A 21,595-nucleotide genomic window follows, 5' to 3' on the forward strand; every position below is an offset into this window, starting at 1 on the left:
AACACAAAACTCATAATCATTTACACTAACAAGTAGTCATGGGTTGTGAGTCAGGACACACAGAGTCTAGTTTCAGTTCTCTAATTTTTTTTTCTGCTGTGCTAGCACCTTGTGAATGGGCAATTCTACTCCCAAACCAATTGTTTATTCCTGAGAGAGACAGTGTGGCACTACCCCTGGTCCTGTGGTATTCCTGTGTGGTATTGGGGCTCAATTCCAAGGCTTCACACATGGTGTGCCCTAACAGGTGAGCTATCTTCTAGCTCCAGTTCTACCTTAATTTATATCATGTTAGGAAATCATTTTTCTGCTCAGGAGCTTAATAAAGCAGGAAGACAGATTAGCAAATGGCTCCAAAAGCTCCTTTAAAAATTCTTTATTGGGGGGCCAGGTGGTGGTGCACCTGGCTGAGTGCATATGTTACACTGCACAAGGACCCAGTTTCAAGCCCCAGTTCCCACCTGCAGGGGGAAAGCTTTGCAAGTGGTGAAGCAGGACTTCAGGTGTCTATCTCCCCCTTCCCTCAATTTCTGGCTTTCTCTATCCAATAAATAAATAAAGATAGTAAAAAAATTATAGGGGGGCCAGGTGGTGGCACACCAGGTTAAGCACACATGGTACAGTGCTCAAGGACCCAGGTTTGAGCTCCTGGTCCCCATCTGCAGGGGGAAAGCTTCACAAGTGGTGAAGCAGTGCTGCAGGTGTCTCTCTGTCTCTCTCCCTCTCTATCACCCCCTTCCCTCTCAATTTCTGACAGTCTCTATCCAACAGATAAAGATAAAAAAAGGGAGTTGGGTGGTAGTGCAGTGGGTTAAGTGCAGATGGCGCACAAAGCGCAAGGACCAGTGTAAGGATCCTGGTTCAAGTCCCCGGCCCCCACCTACAGGGGAGTTGCTTAACAAGAGGTAAAGCAGGTCTGCAGGTGTTTTTCTCTCCCCCTCTCTGTCTTCCCCTCCTCTCTCCATCTCTCTCCGTTCTATCCGACAACAATAATAACTACAACAATAAAACGACAAGGGCAACAAAATAAATAAATATTTTTTAAAAGATTAAATAAATAAATAAATAAAATAGCTTCCGGGAGCAGTGGATTCCTAGTGCAGGTACTGGGCCCCAGCAATAGCCTTGGAGGCAATAAAATAAAATAAATAATAATAATAATAAATTAATTGATTAAAATACTTTATTGGAGAATTAATGGTTTACAATTGACAGTAAAATACAATAGTTTGTACATTTATAACATTTTCCTGTCTTCCACATAACAATACAATTCCCACTAGGTCCTCCTCTGCTTTCATGTTCCAGGACCTGAACCCTCCCCCCGACACACATATCCCAGAGTCTCCTACTTTGGTGCAATACACCAAAGAGGTCCTTTTTGTTAACTCTGTCACTTGTGATTTGCTATGAAAATTATATAAACAACATGATAATATATGACCATATAGTAGCTACTCCACAAAGATTAGATATTTTTGCTGCCTTTACTGGTCATCCATTCAAGTTTTCATAACAATACCATAAATGCTGGGCCTTCTCATCCCCCTTCAAAAACAAAACCTTTTCTCCTTACCCAACTACCATTTATTCAAATACTATTGGGAAGACAAACACAAATTACACACCACGTGAGCTCCATTATTTAATTTATTTTATATGTATGTATTGGATAGAAAAAGATAGAAATAAGGGGCAGGGGTAGATATAATAATGTTTATGCAAAGAGACTCTCTAATGCCTGAGACTCTAAAGTCCCAGGTTCAATTCCCCACACCACCATAAACCAGAGCTGAGCAGTGCTCTGGTTAAAAAGAAAGAAAGAATGAAAGGAAGAAAGAAAGAGAGAAAAGAAGGAAGGTAGGAAGAAAGAAAGAAAGAAAGAGATAGGGGTGGAGGAGGTAGAGGAAGAGAGAAATAACACATGCAGCACTGCTTTATTACTCATATCATGTCTCTCTTTATCCCTATTTTTTTTTTTTTTTGCCTCCAGGGTTATCACTGAGGCTCAGTGCCAGCACTATGAATTCACTGCTCCTAGTAGTCATTTTTTCCATTTTATTGAATAGGACAGAGAGAGAAATTGAAGGGGGAGAGGGGAAGAGGGAGGGAAAGAGAAAAGACACCTGCAGACCTGCTTGTGCTTGTGAAGCATCCCCCCTGGAGGTGGGGAGCTGGGGGCTTGAACCCGCATCCTTCTGTGGGTCCTTGTGGTTAGTACTATGTGCACTTAACCAGGTGCCTCACTGTCCGGCCCCTTCTTCCTCCGTTTCTATCTCCCCTTCTCCTCTAAATATCTCTCTGTACTATCAAATAGAGAGGGAAATAAAATAAAATAACATAGTTTTGTTTATCACTGATTTCTGGTTAATAATCTGTCTCCTAAATGGCAAAATTAGAGTGTCACCTGCCATATCTACTTTTTATTTTTTTAAGTATTTTAATTTTTTTTTTTTTTGAGTGAGATGAAGAGAGAGAAAGACACAGAAACACCAGAGCACTGTTCAGCTCTGGCTTATGGTGGTACAGGGATTGAACCTGGGGTTTTGGAGCCTCAGACATGAGTCTCTTTGTATAACCATTATGCTATCTGCCCCCGTCTGCCCTATCTACTTTTATTTAGTTTGTATTTTTAAATTAAAAATTATATTTGATAGGACAGATACTGAAAGGAGAGGATGTCGGGTGGTAGTGCAGCAGGTGGTGCAAAGCGCAAGGACCAATGAAAGGATCCTGGTTCCAGCCCCCAGCTCCCCACCTGCAGGGGAGTTGCTTCACAGGTGGTAAAGCAGGTCTGCATGTGTCTGTCTTCCCCATCTCTCTCCATTTTTCTCTGTCCTAGCCAACAATGACATAAATAACAACAATAACTACAACAATAAAACAAGGGCACGTTGGGGGGTAGATAGCATAATGGTTATGGAAACAAACTGTTATGCCTGAGGCTCAGAAGTCCCAGGTTCAATCCCCCCGCACCACCATAAGCCAGTGCTGACCGGTGCTCTGGTTAAAAAAATTTAAAAATTTAAAAAAGGGGCAACAAAAGGGAATAAGTAAATAAATATTAAAAAAAAAAAAAAAGAAAGGGGAGTCGGGTGGTAGTACAGTGGGTTAAGTGCACAAGGCGCAAAGCACAAGGACCAACATAAGGAATCCGGTTCGAGCCCCCGGCTCCCCACCTGCAGGGGAGTCGCTTCACAGGCGGTGAAGCAGGTCTGCAGGTGTCTAGCTTTCTCTCCCTCTCTCTGTCTTCCCCTCCTCTTTCCATTTCTCTCTGCCCTATCCAACAACGACGACATCAATAACAACACAATAATAAGTACAACAATAAAACAAGGGTAACAAAAGGGAATAAATAAAATTAACAACAACAACAAAAAAGCACAACGACCGGCATAAGGATCCCGGTTCATTCGAGCCCCCAGCTCCTCACCTGCAGGGGTGTCCCTTCACAGGTGGTGAAGCAGGTCTGCAGGTGTCTATCTTTCTCTCCTCCTCTCTGTCTTCCCCTCCTCTCTCCATTTCTCTCTGTCCTATCCAACAGCAACGACATCAACAACAACAACAACAACAATAACTACAACAATAAAACAACAAGGGCAACAAAAGAGAATAAATAAATATTTTTAAAAAATATATTTAAAATTAAAAAAATTAAAAAAGAAAGAAACTGAGAGGAGAGTGGTCCCAGAGATGGTGCAGTGGATAAACCATTGGTCTCTCAAGCATGAGGTTCTGAGTTCAGTCCCCCGCAGCACATATACCAGAGTGATGTGTGGCACTTTTTCTCTTTTCTGTCTTTCTCATTAATAAATAAAATATTTTAAAAAGGGAATGGAGAAGAGAGGGTAAGATAGAGAGACACACCTACAGCCCTGCTTCACTGCTCATGACTCTGTCTACTTTTATAGAACGTCTGTTCTATAAAAGTGTGGCTTAAACCAGATAATAGTGTTTATGAAAACTCTGATGAGGGAGGCAGTGCAGTGAGCAGCATGCTGAAATTGGAAACATGAGGTCTGTGTTGGATGCCCACAACCATGTGCCAGTGATGCTCTGATTCTCTTTTTAATAAAATGTTAAAAAAAAAATGTGGGGGGTGGTGGTGGGGGCAGTAGCTAGCATAATGGTTATGCAAACAGTTTCTCATGAGGGGCCGGTGGTGGTGCATCTGATTGAGCGCGCGTTACAATGCAGACCAGGGTTCAAGCCCCGGCCCCCACCTGCAGAGGGAAAGCTTTGCAAGCAGTGAAGCAGGGCTGCAGGTGTCTCTCTTTCTCTTTCCCTCTCTATCTCCCCCTCTCCTTTCAATTTCTGGCTGTTTGTATCCAAAAAATAAAGATAATTAAGGGGAAAAAAAAGATTCTTCTGAGACCCAAAGGCCTTCAAACCTTGTGAGTGCGCCTAGACCTTGGTCCTCATAGCAGTCAGGCTAGCAATAGAGGGTCACGTGACGCTAGCAACCTGCGAATTAGAGACTATTCCCCTGACCCCCAGCAGAGTCAACGCACGTTTATTTAATTTAGGTCAACAGACTATTTACTCTCCATTATCAGTAGAGGGCCGGGATTCGGAGTCACGTGACACCCGAAATCAAACCAGACAGCTGGGTCTGCATACTCGGAACTGTCTCCCAACTTGGTTTCAATCTCTTCCGGCTCTTCCCCTCCCTCTGGCGCCGGGCCAATCATTCCTACGCCCCAGAACAAATACTGACTCCATTGGCTTATTTTCTTGATTGACAGTCCATTCTGACCAGTGACGGTAGAGCTTCTCTCCAGAGGAAAAGGCCACTGGTTCAAAGCCCTGTTCCTCAAAATTTTCCATGACTTTTAACTTCCAATCAGATCACTCAGAGGGAAGAGCGCTCAGGGTGGGGAGAGGATGCTCCCTGAAAAATTGAGCAATCTTGTTCTTTATCCTTTTCCAATGCTTGTCTCTCTCTTCAGACGTATTTATTTCTCCTATGAGAGGAAGTTTCACATTAAAGAGGGCGACCCAGCTGGGGATCTTCGGGGTGCTAGTTTAATGCTTTACCAGCTGAGCTAGTTTCCCAACCAACCTCCCTTTTATCAGCTTCATTGTGGGAGAACTCTAGCATCCCGTGATCTATTTACAGTCACTTCATCCCTAAGGAGTCACCAGACCTTCAGGAAAATTTATACTTGCTAGAAGAAATTGAGGCAAGAAAGGGTGCGGCTAGTTAAGCCGTACTTGAGGATGCGTGGCCTCTGCACGCAGTACTCGCAGGTGCAGCGCCCTGGCGAGGTGCAACTCACTTTCCTGGTGCAAGGCGAGGGGGGCGGGGTTTGGCAGGGCAGGTCCAGGATGCAAGATCCTGGAGGAAGAAAAGGTGTAGTGTTTGGCTGCTGCTGACTTGGCAAGGCTGGCCTCTACAGAACAGGTTATACCCAAGGGGGCCCATTTGTCTAAAGTGGAAAGATAAGACCAGAGGCAAGATCTCCATGTAGCAGGTGAGGGGGCTCCTAGGTGAGACTGGGGGAAAATGGAAGAGGGAGGGAGAGGAACCCAGAAACTGTTGGAACTAGGGGTTTTCTTCCTCCTCCTGCAACTCTCCGGGTCTCCTTTCATGGCTCCCTATAGGAGAATGGATTTGGGAACTACTGACCTGCTGGACGTGTGGCTGGAGCCTCCAGAAGATGTGTTCTCAACAGGATCCTTACAGGAGCTGGGGTTCCACTGTCCAGTGCTGGAAGCCCCAGCAACTAGGCTCCAAGAGCAGGGGCTGCAAGCTTGGGAATCCAGTGGGGACCACGGTTTTGTGAGTGTGATAAATGGAAGGGGGCTGGGTTGAGGCAGCCCTGTGATAAGATAGATTCCCAGAGACCTCAGCCTCCATTTAGAGATCTGAACACAAAGTCCCCCAAATAGATGGATACAAGTTGTAATGACCCAAGGAGAGAAGGAATGGAAATTAAAGCAGGCTGGACTTCAGAAATTCTCCCTTATGCACACTCATGCTGTCTTCTGTAGGGCATTCAAGAAAGTGAGTCTGAAGATTTCCTGAAGCTTCTCATCGATCCCAATGAAGTGTACTGCACGAAAAAATCCCCGGGTAGTGACAGCGGCGTCTTGGAAGATCCTAGCCATCCAGAGAGCCCACCTGCCCCCATAGCACCTGCTTCCCCTGCCCTTTATGAGGTTGTTTATGAAGCAGGGACTCTGGAGAGGCTGCAGGGAGAAGCTAGGCCAGCTGTAGGATTCATCTCCATTCAGCTAGGTCAGTGTTCTTTGTAGAGGTAGTGGTTACTCTAGGTGCAGCCCTAGCCTTGGAATTAAGGGGATTCCCACAACCTTTGCCACTGCTCAGGCTCCACTGTCATCAGGGAGACCTTCCCCTGTCCTTTCTCTCTTTTTAATATTTTATTTACTTATTAATGAGAAAGATGGGAGGAGAGAAAGAACCAGACATCACTCTGGTACATGTGCTACATGTGGTACATGAACTCAGGACCTCATGCTTGAGAATCCAATGCCTCATTCACCGTGTCACCTCTTAGACCACCCCCCTGTCCTTTCTCTAAGATTCCTGTATCTCGGGGCCAGGTGGTGGCACACCTGGTTAAGTGCTCACATCACAGTGCACAAGGACCCAGGTTCAAGCCCCTGGTCCCCACCTGCAGGGGGAAAGCTTCACGAGTGGTGAAGCAGGGCTGCAGGTGTCTGTCTCCCTCTCTATCTCCCCCTTCCCTCTCAGTTTCTGTCTCTGTCCAATAATAAATAAATAAAACAAAAAAATTAAAAAAAAAAGATTCCTGTATCTCCCTCAGATCAGTGGAGCCCAGCATTTATGGTGCCTGATGCCTGCATGGTCAGCGAGATCCCCCTTGACGCTCATGCCCACATCCTGCCCAGAGCAGGCGCTGTCGCCACAGTTCCTCCTACAGCTCTGGTGAGTTTTGGGTTTAGCTGATGCACATATGTATCTACAGAAATGGGGAGAAGGGGTGAGGAACTGGGTTGAACTCTGTTTTGGCCTCAGTTTTTGCAGCTTCAGGTCTGAAGCACAGGAATACATAGGAAACATTAAGAACAGAAAGGCAGGGCAGGGAGGAAGCGTAATGGTGATACAAAAAGAATAGTGCCTGAGGCTCTGAAGACTAAGGTTCATACTTGATAAAATAATACTAATGTAAAATAAAATAAAAGCCACAGGGATTGGGTAGTGGTACATCTGATAGAGTGTACACATTACAGTGCATGAGGACTCAGGCTCAAGTCCCTGGTCTGTACCTCGGGAGAAACTTCATGAGCAGTAAAGCAGGGCTGCAGGTGTCTCTCTCCTTTTCCCACTCTATCTCCCCCTTTCTTCTCAATTTGTCTCTGTCCTAAATAAAATATTAAACACATTAAAACCAAAAAACAGAGAAGGACAAGGGAGAAACCCTTGGGGTAAGGTGCTGCTGATAGTAACAAAGGAATCCGTTAAGAGGAAAGTGTCCTGAGGGGATCCGTCGACAAGGCTGAGAAGAAAGTCAGAAGCTTTTGTGCACTGTTTGCTCAACTACAGTCACTATCTCAACCTTGGGTCAAGCTGTAGAGATGAAACAAGCCTGTCTGTTCAGTTGCTAACAGGGTAGAAATCAAGAGGAGCCACTGCAACTACATTTCCACTGAAACAGCTGTTCATCAGGCACTCACTGTCCAGCTATAGTGTGGGGGAGTACAGCGTTAGATAGCCCCAAGGCTGACCAGATAGTTCCTATCCTGGGGAAGGAGGGGGTCCTTTTTTTTTTCTTCTTTTCCCTAAAGTAACCATTTATTCCTCTCCTCACTCTAGAAAGAACACTGTGTAGGTTAAAGGAAGGCAAGGAACAGGTTCTAGCTTCCCTGCAAATCTGTGGTGGAAGCAGGGGAACAGAAGCTAAGTTAAACATTTTAATTTTTCTTTTATTTCTCTATTTTTTAAAATTTATTTATTCCCTTTTGTTATCCTTGTTGGTGTATTGTTGTAGTTATTATTGATGTTGTTGTTGTTGGATAAGACAGAGAGAAATGGAGAGAGGAGGGGACGACAGAGAGGGGGAGAGAAAGACAGACACTTGCAAAACTGCCTGTGAAGTGACTCCCCTGCAGGTGGGGAGCCAGGGGCTCGAACCGGGATCCTTACGTTGGTCCTTGCACTTTGCGCCACCTGCACTTAACCTGCTGCGCTAGTGCCCAACTCCCTATTTCTCTATTTTTAACATTTTATTTTAAACACACACATACACACCCAGAGCACTGCTCTGCTCTGTCTTATGATGGTGCTTGAGAATGAACTTGGGACCTCAGAGGCTTAGGCATGAAAGTCTTTTATGCATAACCACTATGCTGTCTTCCCAAGTCTGAATTTTAATTTTTTTTCATAATAAAGCACTGCTCAGGTCTGACTTGTGGTAGAGCTGGAGACTGAACCTTGGGCAAGAAAATTCTTCTGTATAACAAGTATGCTATCAGTATCTTCCCAGCCTGAGCCAAGCACTGTAGAAGTTTGGGCTAAATGATTCTAGAAAGTGATGTTTTGTGTGGGGATAGATAGCATAATGGTTATGTAAGGAGACCAAAGTCCCAGGTTCAGTTCCCTACACTACCATAAACCAGAGCTGAGCAGTGTTCTGGAGGCAGAGAGGAAAGTGATGTTTCTTTTTAACATTTATTTATTCCCTTTTGTTGCCCTTGTTGTTTTATTATTGTAGTTATTATTGATGTTGTCGTTGTTGCATAGGACAGAGAGAAATGGAGAGAGGAGGGGAAGACAGAGAAGGGAAGAGAAAGATAGACACCTGCAGACCTGCTTCACCGCCTGTGAAGCGACTTCCCTGCAGGTGGGGAGCCGGGGGCTCGAACCGGGATCCTTACTCCGATCTTTTCGCTTTGTGCCACATGCTCTTAACCCGCTGCACTACTGCCTGAGCGCACATGTTACAGTGCACAAAAGCCCAGGTTCAAACCCCTATCCACCCCTGCAAGTGGAAAGCAGGTCTGCAGGTGTCTCTCTGCCTCTCTCTTTCTCTATCTCCCCCTTCCTTCTTGATTTCTGACTTTCTCTAGCCAATAAATAAATAAATAAAATAAAAAATGTTTTAAAAGGGGGAGGGGCTAGGGGCCTGGGCAGTGGTGCACCCAGTTGAGTGCACACATCACCAAGTACAAGGACCAGGGTCTAAAGCCTCCACTCCCCACCTATAGAGCACAGACTTCATTAACTGTGAAGCAGATCTGCTAGTGTCTTTCTACTTCCCCATCCCCTTTCAATTTATTTCTTGTCTTATAAAACAAAACAGACAGGAAAAAAAAAAAAAGGAAAAAATGGCCACCATGAGTGGTGGATTCATAGTACCAGCACTGAGTCCCAGCAATAACCCTAGTGTACAGATTATCCACGTACAAGGAACCAGGTTCAAGCCCCCAGTCCCCGATATGCAGGGGTGAAGCTTCACAAGCAGTGAAGCAGTGCCACAGTTATCTCTTTTACCTCTTGATTTATGTCCTATCAAATAAAATAAAAGGGAATTATTATTATTTTATTGAGAGGGTTAATGGTTTAGGGTATAGTTGTTGTTACTTGGGTACAGTTATTCACCTAGCCATGCTAGGTGTCTGCAAAATACTCTCATCCTAAAAGGGAATTATTATTATGTGGCCTGAGAGATGGCACAGTGGCTTAAGCAATGGACTATCAAGCATAAGGTCTCGAGTTAGATCCCTAGCAGTGCTTGACAGAGTAATGCTCTCTCATAATTTTTTTTTTTTTTGCCACCAGGGTTATCACTGGGGCTGTATAAGTACCGCGCACTAACCGATTGTGCCACTGGAGCTCCAATCACTGGGGCTCAGTGTCTGCATGACAATTCCACTACTCCTGGTAGCCATTTATTTTCTTTTATTTGATAGGCAGAGAGAAACTGAGAAGGGAGGGGAAGATAGAGAAGGATAAAAACAGAGAGACACCTGCAATACTTCACCACTCATGAAGCTTCCCCCTCCAAGTGGGGAGTGGGGCCTCAAAGCTGGGTTCTTGCAAATAGTAATATGTGTGCTTAACCAGGTGCACCACTGGCTGGCCCCCATAAATCTTTCTGTAAAGGAATTATTTACAAAGTTAAGTTACTCAGTTGACAAGACCAGGCTAACCAAATTCCATCTATCCTCCCCACATGCTTTATGAGGAGACAGCAGTTCAGTCTGAAAAGTGGGGATCAGCCTGTGGTCACACATTCAATCCAAATGCAAGTTAGTGGTGGCTCAATGTGAGTCATTCACTGCTAAAAGATAAAGCAAACCCTACATTCGTGAGTTCCTCCATAGCTTCAAGTATCCCTATTGTCTGGGGAGTGCTTAGGTTCTATGACCCAGGATGTGATGCAGTGAATAAAGCATTAGGTCCTAGATTCAGTCCCTGAATTTCACTTGCCAGAGATTTTATTTGTTTATTAGAAAGATAGGAGAGGGGATATGGAGATTGGGCGGTGGGAATTGTGTGGAGTTGTACCCCTCCTACCCTATGGTTTTGTTAATTAATCCTTTCTTAAATAAAAAAATTAAAAAAAAAAAAAAAAGAAAGATAGGAGAGGGAGTCGGGTGGTAGAGTAGTAGGTTAGCGCAGGTGGCGCAAAGCCCAAGGACCTACGTAAGGATCTCGGTTCAAGCCCTGGCTCCCCACCTGCAGGGGAGTCGCTTCACAGGTGGTGAAGCAGGTGTCTGTCTATCTTTCTCTCCCCATAGTCTTCCCCTCCTCCATTTCTCTCTGTTCTATCCAACAACAACATCATGTAACAACAACCAAAAAAAAAAACAAGAACAACAAAAGGGAAAATAAATAAATGGGGAAAAAAAAGAGAGAGATAGGAGAAAGACAAAGAACCAGACATCATTCTGGTAAGTGTGCTGCCAGGGATTGAACTTGGGACATCATACTTGAGAGTTCAAAACCTTATCTACTGTGCTATCTCCCGGACCACTGAGTGATTCTCTAGTTCTCTTCCTCATAAATAAACAAATCTTGAAAAGAGAAAAATACGGGGTCACGGTAGCATAGCGGGTTAAGCACACGTGGGCAAAGTCAAAGGACTAACATAAGGATCCCGGTTAGAGCCCCTGGCTCCCCACCTGTAGGGGATCGCTTCACAAGCGGTGAAGCAGGTCTGTAGGTGTCTCTCTTTTTCTCGCCCTGTCTTTCCCTCCTCTCTCCATTTCTCTCTGTCCTATCCAACAACAACGGCATCAATAACAACAATAACAATAACAAGAGCAACAGGGGCAACAAAAATGGGGGGAAAATAGCCTCCAGGAGCAGTGGATTTGCAGTGTTGGCACTGGGCAAACGCTAGAAGAAGAAGTGTTGGCACTGAGCCCCAGCAATAACCCTGGAGACAAAAAAAAAAAAAAGAAAAATAGGTGGTTGGGCGGTGGCACACCAGGTTAAGCGCACATACTGCGAAGCGCAAGTATCCCAGTTGTAGCCCCCAACTCTCCACCTGCGGGGGGGGGGGTCACTTTGGTAAAGCAGGTGTGTAGGTGCCTATCTTTCTCTCCTCCTCTTTGTCTTCCTGTCCTTTCTTCCTCTCAATTTCTCTCTGTCCTATCCAACAGCAGCAGTAATAACAATAACAACAGCCACAACAATGGAGAAATGATGGCCTCGGGGCCAGGTAGTGGTGCACCTTGTTGAGTGCACATGTTACTATGCTCAAGGACCCAGGTTCAAGCCCCCAGTCCCTACCTGCAGGTGAAAACTTCACAAGTGGGGAAGCAGTGTTACAGGTGTCTTTCCCTATCTCCCCATACCCTTTCAATTTCTGGCTGTCTCTGTTGGATTAAGATAATAAGAAGGGAATGGGGTGGTAGCCAGTTGGTTAAGTGCACGTGGCGCAAAGCGCAAGGACTTGCGGTAGGATCCCGATTGGAGCCCTCGGCTCCCCACCTGCAGGGGAGTCGCTTCACAGGTGGTGAAGCAGGTCTGCAGGTGTCTTTCTCTCCCCCTCTGTCTTCCCCTCCTCTCTCCATTTCTCTCTATTCTATCCAACAATGACATCAATAACAACAACAAAAGTAACTACAACAACAAAAAAAAGGGAAACTAAAGGTAAAATAAATACCTGCAGGTGAGTTGCTTCACAGGCTAAGCAGGTCTGCAGGTGTCTTTCTCTCCCCCTCTCTGTCTTCCCCTCCTCTCTCCATTTCTCTCTATCCTATCCAACAACAACAACTACAGCAATAAAACAAGGGTAACAAAAGGAAATAAATAAATATTTAAAAAAATTTTAAATTTAAAAAAAGAAAAAATGACCTCCAGGAACAGTGCCCCAACAGTAACCCTGGAGGCAAAAAAAAGAAAAAAATATATATATAAATGTTAAAAAAAAATAAAAAGGGAGTCAGGCGTTAGCGCAGCGGGTTAAGTGCAGATGGTGCGAAGTGAAGGACTGGCGTAAGGAACCTGGTTCGAGACCCCGGCTCCCCATTCTCCCCTTCCTTCTCGCTTTCTGGCTGTCTCTATCCAATAAGTAAATAAAGTAATTTTTAAAAATTAAAATAAAAAAAAAAAGAAAAAATGGCCTCCAGGAGCAGTGGAGTCCTCGTGCAGGCACCGAGCCCCAACGATAACCCTGGAGGCAAAAAAAGGGAAAAAAAATATATATAAATGTAAAAAAAAAAATTAAAGGGAGTCGGTCTTTAGCGCAGCGGGGTAAGCGCAGGTGGCGCAAAGCGCAAGGACCTGTGTAAGGATCCTGGTTGAACCCCTGGCTCCCCACATGCAGGGGAGTCGCTCCACAGGCGGCGAAGCAGGTCTGCAGGTATCTATCTTTCTCTCCCCGTCTTCCCCTCTTCTCTCCATTTCTCTCTGTCCTATCTAACAACAACGACATCATTAACAACAATAACTACAACAATAAAAAGACAACAAAGGCAACAAAAGGGAAAATAAATAAAATTAAAAATAAATAAATAAAAAAGGGAGTCAGGCAGTAGCGCAGCAGGTTAAGTGCAAGTGACGCAAAGTGCAAGGACTAGCATAAGGATCCTGGTTGGAGGCCCTGGCTCCCCAACTGCACGGGAGTTGCTTCACAGGCTGTGAAGCAGGTCTGCAGGTGTCTATCTTTCTTTCCCCCTCTGTCTTCCCCTCCTCTCTCCATTTCTCTCTGTTCTATCCAACAACAACATCATCATCATCAACAACAATAATAACTGCAACAATAAAATAAGGGCAACAAAAGGAAATAAATATTTAAAAAAAGAGAGAAAAGATGGCCTCCAGGAACAGTGGACTTATAGTGCCGGCACCTAGCTCCAGCGATAACCCTAAAGGAAATAATAATAATAATGAGAAAAATAGAGTGCCTAGGTTCTAAGTCTGGGCAAAGGGTATTATAAAACCACTAATTCTCTCCCTTCTTAGGCTAAAGAAGCTCCTTTGGGGTGGGGAGACAGTATAATGGTTCTGCAGAAAACTTCCATGCCTGGGCCCAGGCAATAGATCACCCAGCTAAGCACACATAGTATTAAGCATAAGGATACCCAAGGTTCAAGCCCTGTTCCCCACCTGTAGGGGAAATACTTCACAAGTGGTGAAGCAGGTCTACAGGTGTCTTTCTCTCCTCTCTCTACCCCCCCCCCCCCACCGCGCTTCTTTCTCTCTGTCCTATTGAATTAAAAAAAAAAAAAAAAAAGGCCACCAGAAGCAGAGGATTTGTAGTGCTGGCACCAAACTCCAGCAACTGGAGGCAAAAAATTAAATAAATAAATGAAGGTGGCACAGTGGATAAAATGTTGGACTCTTCTTAAGCATGAGGTCCGGAGTTCAATCCCTGGCAGTACATGTACCAGAGTGATATCTAGTTCTTCCTCTCTCTCTGCCTGTCATTCTTCATGTTTAAATAAATAAAATCTTTAAAATAAATAAATAAAATAAAAACTTTCATGCATGAGGCTCCAAGCCCCAGGTTCAATTATAGTTACTACCAAAAGCCAGAGCTAAGCAGTGTTCTGATAATAACTAAGTTAATTAAATAAAATCCTTTGGCTTGATCCTGAGTGTCTGAATTAAAGTCTCTGATCCTCAGCTCATGACTTGGCTGGTTATCCTTCAGTGCGGATGGGACTCTCCAGAAGGCAGGCAAGATGAACAACCTAGGTGCTAGAAACAGGATGATGTTCTCTCTTGTCACTGTCACCTCATTTTTTACTCCCCACCAGGTTCCCTATCAAACCCTGTTCCTGACAGATGAGGAGAAGCGTCTGCTGGGGCAGGAAGGAGTTTCCCTGCCTTCTCATCTGCCCCTCACCAAGGTAACATGCTTCCCCAAAAAGGCAGCACAACCCAGTATCCCACCCTGGCCTTTGAGGAGCCAGGGTCACAATAGAGGTGAGGAACCGGGGAACAGAAGGCCCAGAACTGACATAGCATGGACCTCTAGGCAGAGGAGAAAGTCCTTAAGAAGGTCAGGAGGAAAATCCGCAATAAGCAGTCGGCTCAGGACAGTCGGCGACGGAAGAAAGAGTACATCGATGGACTGGAGGGCAGGTCTGTTTGGACTCACATTTGTCCTCCTGGGGATCATGTCTCAGTCCCCTTCTTCACTAAGGCACATATGTGTGGGGGTCTCACACGACTGCAAGCCTTGTCCTACTTGTTCATACTCCCCAGGGTGGCTGCCTGCTCTGCACAGAACCAGGAACTACAGAAAAAAGTCCAGGAGCTGGAGAGGCACAACATGTGAGTGAAAGCCTGGATGAGTGGGGGTAGGGTATGGTGCAGAGGGACACCATTCTTCGGTCCTTATTCCCTGGAGATCTAACTCCTCATTCTTCCCTTCCCAGCTCCCTGGTGACTCAGCTACGCCAACTGCAACTGCTTATTGCTCAGACTTCCAACAAAGCTGCCCAGACCAGCACTTGTGTTCTGGTACCATTAGTCTACTTGTGTTTTCCTCCCCCTCCACTATCTGCTCTATCTTCCCATCCCTGATGACCTCCAGGGCCCTGCTCTTGCTCTGCCCTCTGTCCCCTCCTGAATTATTTCCACAGCTTAGGTGTCTTTTCGCTTCCTCCTAGATCCTTCTTTTTTCCCTGGCTCTCATCATCCTCCCCAATTTCAGTCCCTTTCAGGGGCTACCAGAAGCTGGGCCTGAGGACTACCAGCCTCACGGAGGTGAGAGGCAAGGAGAGGGAGGGTACCTGTTCTCTCTGGTGAGCAAGTTGGGAGGCCTGTTCTCCAGCTAGTCCAGAAGTAGGTGGTAAATCTTGATGTGTCTAGCCATCCCCCACCCCCAAAGGGAGTACTCTACTATTTCCCCTTTGTCTTTGCTCCACAGTGATTTCCAGAAATATCCTGACTCACAAGGACATGACAGAGAATCTCGATGTTCCGAGTGAGAAATCACTTGGGCCCAAGAGTGCCAATGGCTCAACAAGGACACTTTCTGAGATGGGAGGGGAGACAAGTCCTAGTGGGCATGTCAGAAGTGTGCAGCATGCTGATGAGATGTGAGCTGGAAACCTTCCTGGCCCAATTCCCAATAAGGAATTTAAGCTCATGAAGAGCCCAGAGCTCAACAGTAGTTCTGCCCCACTCACCCTCACCCTCCTTCAATTACCAGCCTGGGTCTATAGCCTGTGAAGACTGAATCATTTCAGGGCACACCAAGCTGTCACTTGAGGCCCATTCTGCTTATGTGAAGGGTACCTCAAAATTTTGGTTATGTGTTATCTGTGATTTTATTTGGGGGTATAAGTTTTAGCTGAGAAATAAACTTTCTTCTTGAAATTATATCCTGGAAGTTTAAAGTTAATAGATAATGGAAAAAGGTACGTGGTAAAGTGGGGTTTAAAGCTGTCACCTCTTTTTCCTCTCTGCCCCATCTCCGCCCATCCACCCTGTGACTTCTGGCCCCAAATCAAATTACAGTTGGGAAAGGAAATTTTTTTTTTCTTTTTATTCCGCTCATTAATGATCTAGTCAAAGAAAGGGAGTGCCACCATGAGGATCTAAAGAACCAGGGGCACAAGTCAGTTCATTCCACTTTCTCTGAGGTGGGGGGTCTCTAAGACCCATATAAAAGGTAGCTATATGGACTCAATTTGCTTCCGGACCTTCTCCAGAGCCTTTCTATCCAGCTGTCGTTGACGAATGATGACTAGGCAAGCGAAGACCAAGGCCACACCCACAACAACCCCTTCAAATTTCCAGAATAAGTGTTGTTCCATCAGAGCTGATCGGCAGCTGAGAGCAGAAATAAACAAGTTATTCCCAGGGATTATACAGCCTCTTCCTCTAACGTCCCTTCTACCTCAGCCTCCTACTAGAGGGGAAAAGACAAGATCAAAGCCAATCTTCGAATGTGTTCATAATGCATATATCATACTAGATATGTATCATGTATTCTCTGACAAGATATCTGGTACTAATCAATCTTACTGCTAAAAAACAAAAACACACAACTTGGTTTTTGGTCCCAGAGGTGGTACAGTGGCCAGAGTATTGGACTGTCAAGCATGAGATTGTGAGCTCAAAGCATCACATGTGTCAGAGTGATGCTTTGGTTCTTTTTCATTCTCTCATGAGCTAGTAAAGCTTTTTTTAAAAATATATATATGTATGGTTAGGGGTTGGCAAAATAGCTCACTTGGATAGTGTGCTGCTTTGCCATGTATTCGACCCAGGTTCCAACCCGACCCCCAATGCACTGAAGGAAGCTTGGTCTCTTACTTTCTCTATCTAAAAGGAAGAAAAGGAGAGAAAGAGAAGGCAAGAGAATAGAAAAGAAAGGAAAAGATAGTTAATAGTATAGTCTATGGGAGTAGAATATGGAAATGGGTTCAAGAAATGTTCAGAACCCAGGAGGTGGCACAGTGAATAAAGTGCTGGAAACATCAGCATGACATCCCAAGTTCAATCCCTGGGCATCACCTATGCCAGAATGATGCTCTGATTCTTTCTCTTATTAGTAAATAAAAATAATTTTAAAAGGTGGGGGCAGAGGGTGGCAGAGTGGGTAAGGACTTGGACTTTCAAGGACAAGGTCCTGAATTCAATCAAAAGTGATGCTCTTCAGCTTCCCCAGAGTCACACCCTACTAGGGAAAGAGAGAGGCAGACTGGGGGTATGGACCGACCAGTCAACGCCCATGTTCAGCGGGGAAGCAATTACAGAAGCCAGACCTTCTACCTTCTGCAACCCTCAACGACCCTGGGTCCATGCTCCCAGAGGGATAGAGAATGGGAAGGCTACCATGGGAGGGGGTGGGTTATGGGGATTGGGTGTTGGGAATTGTGTGGAGTTGTACCCCTCCTACCTTATGCTTTTGTTCACTAATCCTTTCTTAAATAAAAAATTAAAAAAAAAAAAGTGATGCTCTGGTTCTCTCTTTAGTGTTAATGAGTAAATCATTAAAAAAAAAAGTTTTATGAGGGGCAGGGGTAAATAGTACAATGGTCATGCAAAGAGACTCTCATGCCTGAGGCTTCAAAGTCCCAGATTCAATCCCCCACACCAAGACAAGCCCCAGAGCTGATCTGTGCTCTGGTAAGAAAAAAAAAGAGTTTTTGGGGGGCTGGTGGTGGTGCACTGAGTTAAGTGGATATAGTGTAAATGCAAGGACCAGTGTGGGAATCCTGGTTCAATCCCCTGGCTCTGCACCTGCAGGAGGGTTGCTTCACAAGTGGTGAAGCAGGTCTGCAGGTGCCTATCTTTCTCTCTCCCTCTGTCTTTCCATCCTCTTTCAATTTCTCTCTGTCCTATCATACAACAACAACAGTAACAGCAACAACAACATCAATGGAAAGAAGATGACTGGAGGAGCAGTGGATTGTGGTAGGCACCAATCCCTAGTGATAACCCTGGAGGCAAAAAAAAAATTTTGTGTGTGTGGGGCTGGGTGGTGGTGCACCTGGTTGAGTGCACGTTACAATATGCAAGGACTCTGGTTCCCACCAACAGAGGGAAAGCTTTGCAAGTGGTGAAGCAGTGTTACAGATGTATCTTTGTTTCTGTCTCTCTCTGTTATCCCCTTCCTTCCCTCTCAATTTCTGGCTATCTCTATTCAATAAATAAAGATAATAAAAATATATTTTAAAAAGCTTTTTTTTTTTGTTGTTGGGGTTGGTTATGCAAAGAGACTCTCATGCCTGAGGCTTCAAAGTCCCAAATTCAATCCACCACCACCATAAACCAGAGCTGAGCAGTGCTTTGGTCAAAACAAAGCAAAAGACCTTTTTGGTTACAAATCCTGTACTTGTTTCAATATGCCATGCTACTTCTAGATTAAGAAAAGAATAATGGTTATACAAAAAGACTCTCATGGCAGAGGCTCTGAAGTCCCAGGTTCAATCCACTGTTCCACCATAAACCAAAGCTCTGCTAGAAAAAAAAAGGAGGGGGTTGGGCTGTAGTGCAGCAGGTTAAGCGCACATGGCGCAAAACTCAAGGGCTGGCATAAGGGTCTTGGTTTGAACCCCTGGCTTTCCACCTGCAGGGGGCTCACTTCACAAGCGGTGAAACAGGTCTGCAGGTGTCTATCTTTCTCTCCTCCTGTCTTCCCCTCCTCTCTCTATTTCTCTCTGTCCTATCGGGCAACAAAGACATCAACAGCAACAACAATAATAACCACAACAATGATAAAAACAACAAGGGCAACAAAAATGAAAATAAATAAATAAAAGAAGAAGAAAAAGGAGGAGGAGGGGGAGAAGGAGAAAGAAGAGGAGAAGAAGAATAGATGAAGAAAAGGTGAGGCTATCTACTTAAACTACTAGGAAGAAAGGAAGTGACCTAGGAGGTTTCAAGAACGGAAGTAATACTTGCCTCTTGAATTCATTCTTCTTAGATGAGCTGCATGTGATTTTCTCCACATAGCCTGTGGAACCACACTCAGGGGTGGTTTTCTGGCAGGAGAAGAAGATCAAAGCATATGTTAGAAAGGAGTAGCAAGAAGAAGAAAGGCTGCCACTCACAGGGATGGATATCCAAGTGGTTGATGGCTCAGGGCTGGCAGGCAACAAAGAACTAAGTGAGGGGGATGGTCAGGGAGGTGGCGCAGTGGATAAAGCATTGCACTTTCTTTTCTTTTCTTTTTCTTTTTTTTTACGATTTTATTTATTTCTGAGAAAGATAGGAGGAGAGAGAAAGAACCAGACATCACTCTGGCATATGTGCTGCCAGGGATCGAACTCAGGACCTCATGCTTGAGAGTCTAAAGCTTTACCACTGCGCCACCTCCTGGACCACAGCATTGCACTTTCAAGCATGAGGTCTTGAGTTCAATCCCGGGCAGCACAGCACATGTACCAGAGTGATGCCTGGTTCTTTCTCTCTTCCTATCTTTCTCATTAATAAATAAATAAAAATCTAAAAAAAAAAAAAAAAAAAAAGAACTAAGCAAGGGTCCTGGATTTAAGTCCTTACGGTGGAATAAGATGGTTTGGTTGAAGGTAAAATATACTGATACTGGGGAGTTGGGCGGTAGAGCAGCGGATTAAGTGCAGGTGGCACAAAGTGCTAGGACAAGAAAAAGGATCCTGGTTTGAGCCCCCAGCTCCCCACCTGCAGGGGAGTCGCTTCACAAGCAGTGAAGCAGGTCTGCAGGTGCCTCTTTCTCTCCCGTCTGTTTTCCCCTCCTCTCTCCATTTCTCTTGGTCCTATCCAACAATGATGACAACAATAATAGCTACAACAATAAAACAATAAGGGAAACAGAACAGGATAAATAAATATTTAAAAATCCATATATATACATATATACATATACATATACATATACATATACATATACATATACATATACATATATATACTGATACCTGTCTTGGGGAAATGTGGAGAGGTACCCTTTTGACAATATAAATCCTACAATCCAACATTTTTTCAATAAAGTGTTACTGTAATTGGGGGGAGGGGAAGGAAGAATCTTAATGTAAATGGTGGAGGGGGTGGTTACATGATTTGCTAAATTTTATCATTTATTTGGGGGGAAAAGGGCAAATCTTGGGGTAAGACAAATTCACATTCAGATGTATACTGAAACAGAAAAAAAACCAAAAGCAAAATGCACAAGTGGGCTGGGGGAGATAGCATAATGGTTAAGCAAAAAAAAAAAAAAAAAAAAAACACGTTCATGCCTAAGCCTCTGAGGTCACAAGTTCAACCCCCAGAACCACCATAAGCTAAAGTTGAGCAGTGCTCTGGTTGAGTGAGTAAGGAGGGAGGGAAGGAAGGAAGGAAGTGTGCAGGCACATTTAGGAAGACTGGGACTATTAACGGTGTGAAAAAGGGAAAATGGGAAAAGATACTCACAGTCTGGAAACTAGAACACGGAGAGCATTCTTCCGCTACCACAAACTCTTCCATCAACCAGCATGGTGAATCTGAGGTGCTCACTACAAGGAGAGAGAAATACCACCTCCAGAAATCATTAAAACAAACAAATAAACAAACAAAAGCAAACAAAAAAATGTTCCCCAAAGGCTCTGTCAGCTAACATCGCAGCACAACAGAACGCTTTCACTCCTCACGGGGCCGCCCTTTCCACCTGTGCTTTAGGTACAAGGGAGGATCAAACAGAAGTATAGAGGCAACCGGTTCCCAGACCATCACCCACCTGACAGCTTCTCCTCCCGCAGAGGAGCCTCAGCTAGACTGCAAGGGGTGGGGGAAAAAGAAACAAAAGGCAGAAGTCAGAAAAAAAAAAAAAAAAAAAACCTCTCCCACCTCCGCGGTCCAGAGACACAGTCCCCCACACCCGGGGGGGACAGCCCGACCGCCCGGTCTGTCCTTTCCCCATGCGCACACTCCCTCCTTACCAGAGCCTTAAGGTGACAGCGCAGAGCAGCCAGCAGAGGTGGCGGCCCGGAGGGAGGCCACGCCTCCCCGCGCCCGCAGGCATGGAGCGCTCAGGGTCGCACCTGTCGGGACAGAGGCACCTGTGAGGTCTCGAGTCAGTCCGGGCGCAAAGGTGGCGCTGACTGTGCAGCACTCCAGGAGATTCTAATAAGGGCGGAAGGCTGAGATTGTCTATCAAGGCAAAGACCCTACGGGGTCGTCCCCAAGGGCACGGCGAAATAAGCCAAAAGGCATTTGTCGGGCAGGGCCGTGCGTTCCCTGGTTGGAACCCTAAGAGCTCGGGAAGAAGCCTCAGTGGGCGGAGGGCGCAGATCCCTGACCTGCGCTTCCGCTCCCGGCGCGGCCATCTTTCTCGTGGAGGATTCTGGGCGTCGCCCGCCTCTAGTGGACAGAGGCAGCGCGCGCTGCCTCCTGGGTCTTGAAGTCTTCCGAGGTGAGCGCGCCTCGCCTGCAGCCTACCGGGAACTGGGGCTCATTGTGTCAGCGCCACAAGCTGCGGCCTATTGGTTCTGTGCCCACTTGCATTGTGGTGCTGGTAGTCTTTTGCTATAATAGAGGAAATGGCTTCCTCAGGGTTCGTTAGATTTCTCGCTGAATGATTTCTGTGTTGACTGTCGCCTGTTTGCCCGCTCTGACTGTGTTAAGCAGCGAGACGGAGAATGGAACAACTTGTTGCCCTCCCAGGACGTCGCTGCCTCCTTGAAGTACTGGAGTCCAGCATTAAGCTTCAGCCCTTCTCCCAGTTCTCCATCCGCC

The 21,595-nt window shown here is 45.4% G+C and overlaps 3 protein-coding genes and 1 long non-coding RNA gene across 8 annotated transcripts in view; 1 reads left to right on the forward strand and 3 right to left on the reverse strand.

The window, feature by feature from the left end:
• SLC39A1 (solute carrier family 39 member 1) overlaps positions 1–18,869 on the reverse strand; it is a 31,884-nt gene extending 13,015 nt beyond the window's left edge. The window contains exon 1 of the mRNA XM_060201529.1: positions 18,806–18,869. Within this exon, the coding sequence (XP_060057512.1) occupies positions 18,806–18,854 (49 nt within the window). The 5' untranslated portion in view covers positions 18,855–18,869. The remainder of the gene's footprint in view (positions 1–18,805) is intronic.
• Positions 1,166–5,765, reverse strand: LOC107522655 (uncharacterized). 2 transcript variants are annotated; one of them, XR_009552514.1, is made up of 3 exons: positions 5,630–5,765; positions 5,280–5,338; positions 1,166–4,964 (listed from the first exon to the last, which is right to left on the reverse strand). It is a non-coding gene; the product is annotated as an uncharacterized LOC107522655 (long non-coding RNA). The 2 variants fall into 2 exon arrangements; XR_009552513.1 differs by lacking the exon at positions 5,280–5,338 and having other exon boundaries at positions 5,630–5,757.
• On the forward strand, positions 5,332–15,772 carry CREB3L4 (cAMP responsive element binding protein 3 like 4). 4 transcript variants are annotated; one of them, XM_060201526.1, is made up of 9 exons: positions 5,332–5,474; positions 5,605–5,782; positions 5,995–6,241; positions 6,792–6,913; positions 14,200–14,292; positions 14,421–14,719; positions 14,824–14,908; positions 15,058–15,154; positions 15,318–15,772. In XM_060201526.1, exons 2-9 carry the CDS (start codon positions 5,609–5,611, stop codon positions 15,491–15,493), a joined length of 1,293 nt encoding a protein of 430 aa, XP_060057509.1. In that variant the 5' UTR covers positions 5,332–5,474; positions 5,605–5,608; the 3' UTR covers positions 15,494–15,772. The 4 variants fall into 4 exon arrangements, with proteins under 4 accessions (XP_060057509.1, XP_007525434.2, XP_060057508.1 ...); XM_007525372.3 differs by lacking the exon at positions 5,332–5,474 and having other exon boundaries at positions 5,499–5,782; positions 14,421–14,527; positions 14,651–14,719; XM_060201525.1 differs by lacking the exon at positions 5,332–5,474 and having other exon boundaries at positions 5,499–5,782.
• Positions 15,941–20,895, reverse strand: JTB (jumping translocation breakpoint). Its single transcript, XM_007525371.3, has 5 exons — positions 20,800–20,895; positions 20,598–20,635; positions 20,294–20,376; positions 18,806–18,885; positions 15,941–16,225 (listed from the first exon to the last, which is right to left on the reverse strand). The coding sequence occupies exons 1-5, from the start codon at positions 20,880–20,882 to the stop codon at positions 16,069–16,071; spliced, it is 441 nt and encodes a 146-aa protein (XP_007525433.1). The 5' UTR covers positions 20,883–20,895; the 3' UTR covers positions 15,941–16,068.
• Between the last annotated feature and the right edge of the window lie 700 nt (positions 20,896–21,595).

Source organism: Erinaceus europaeus, chromosome 11, assembly GCF_950295315.1.
Source record: "Erinaceus europaeus chromosome 11, mEriEur2.1, whole genome shotgun sequence".
In the NCBI taxonomy this organism is placed as follows: Eukaryota; Metazoa; Chordata; class Mammalia; order Eulipotyphla; family Erinaceidae; genus Erinaceus; species Erinaceus europaeus.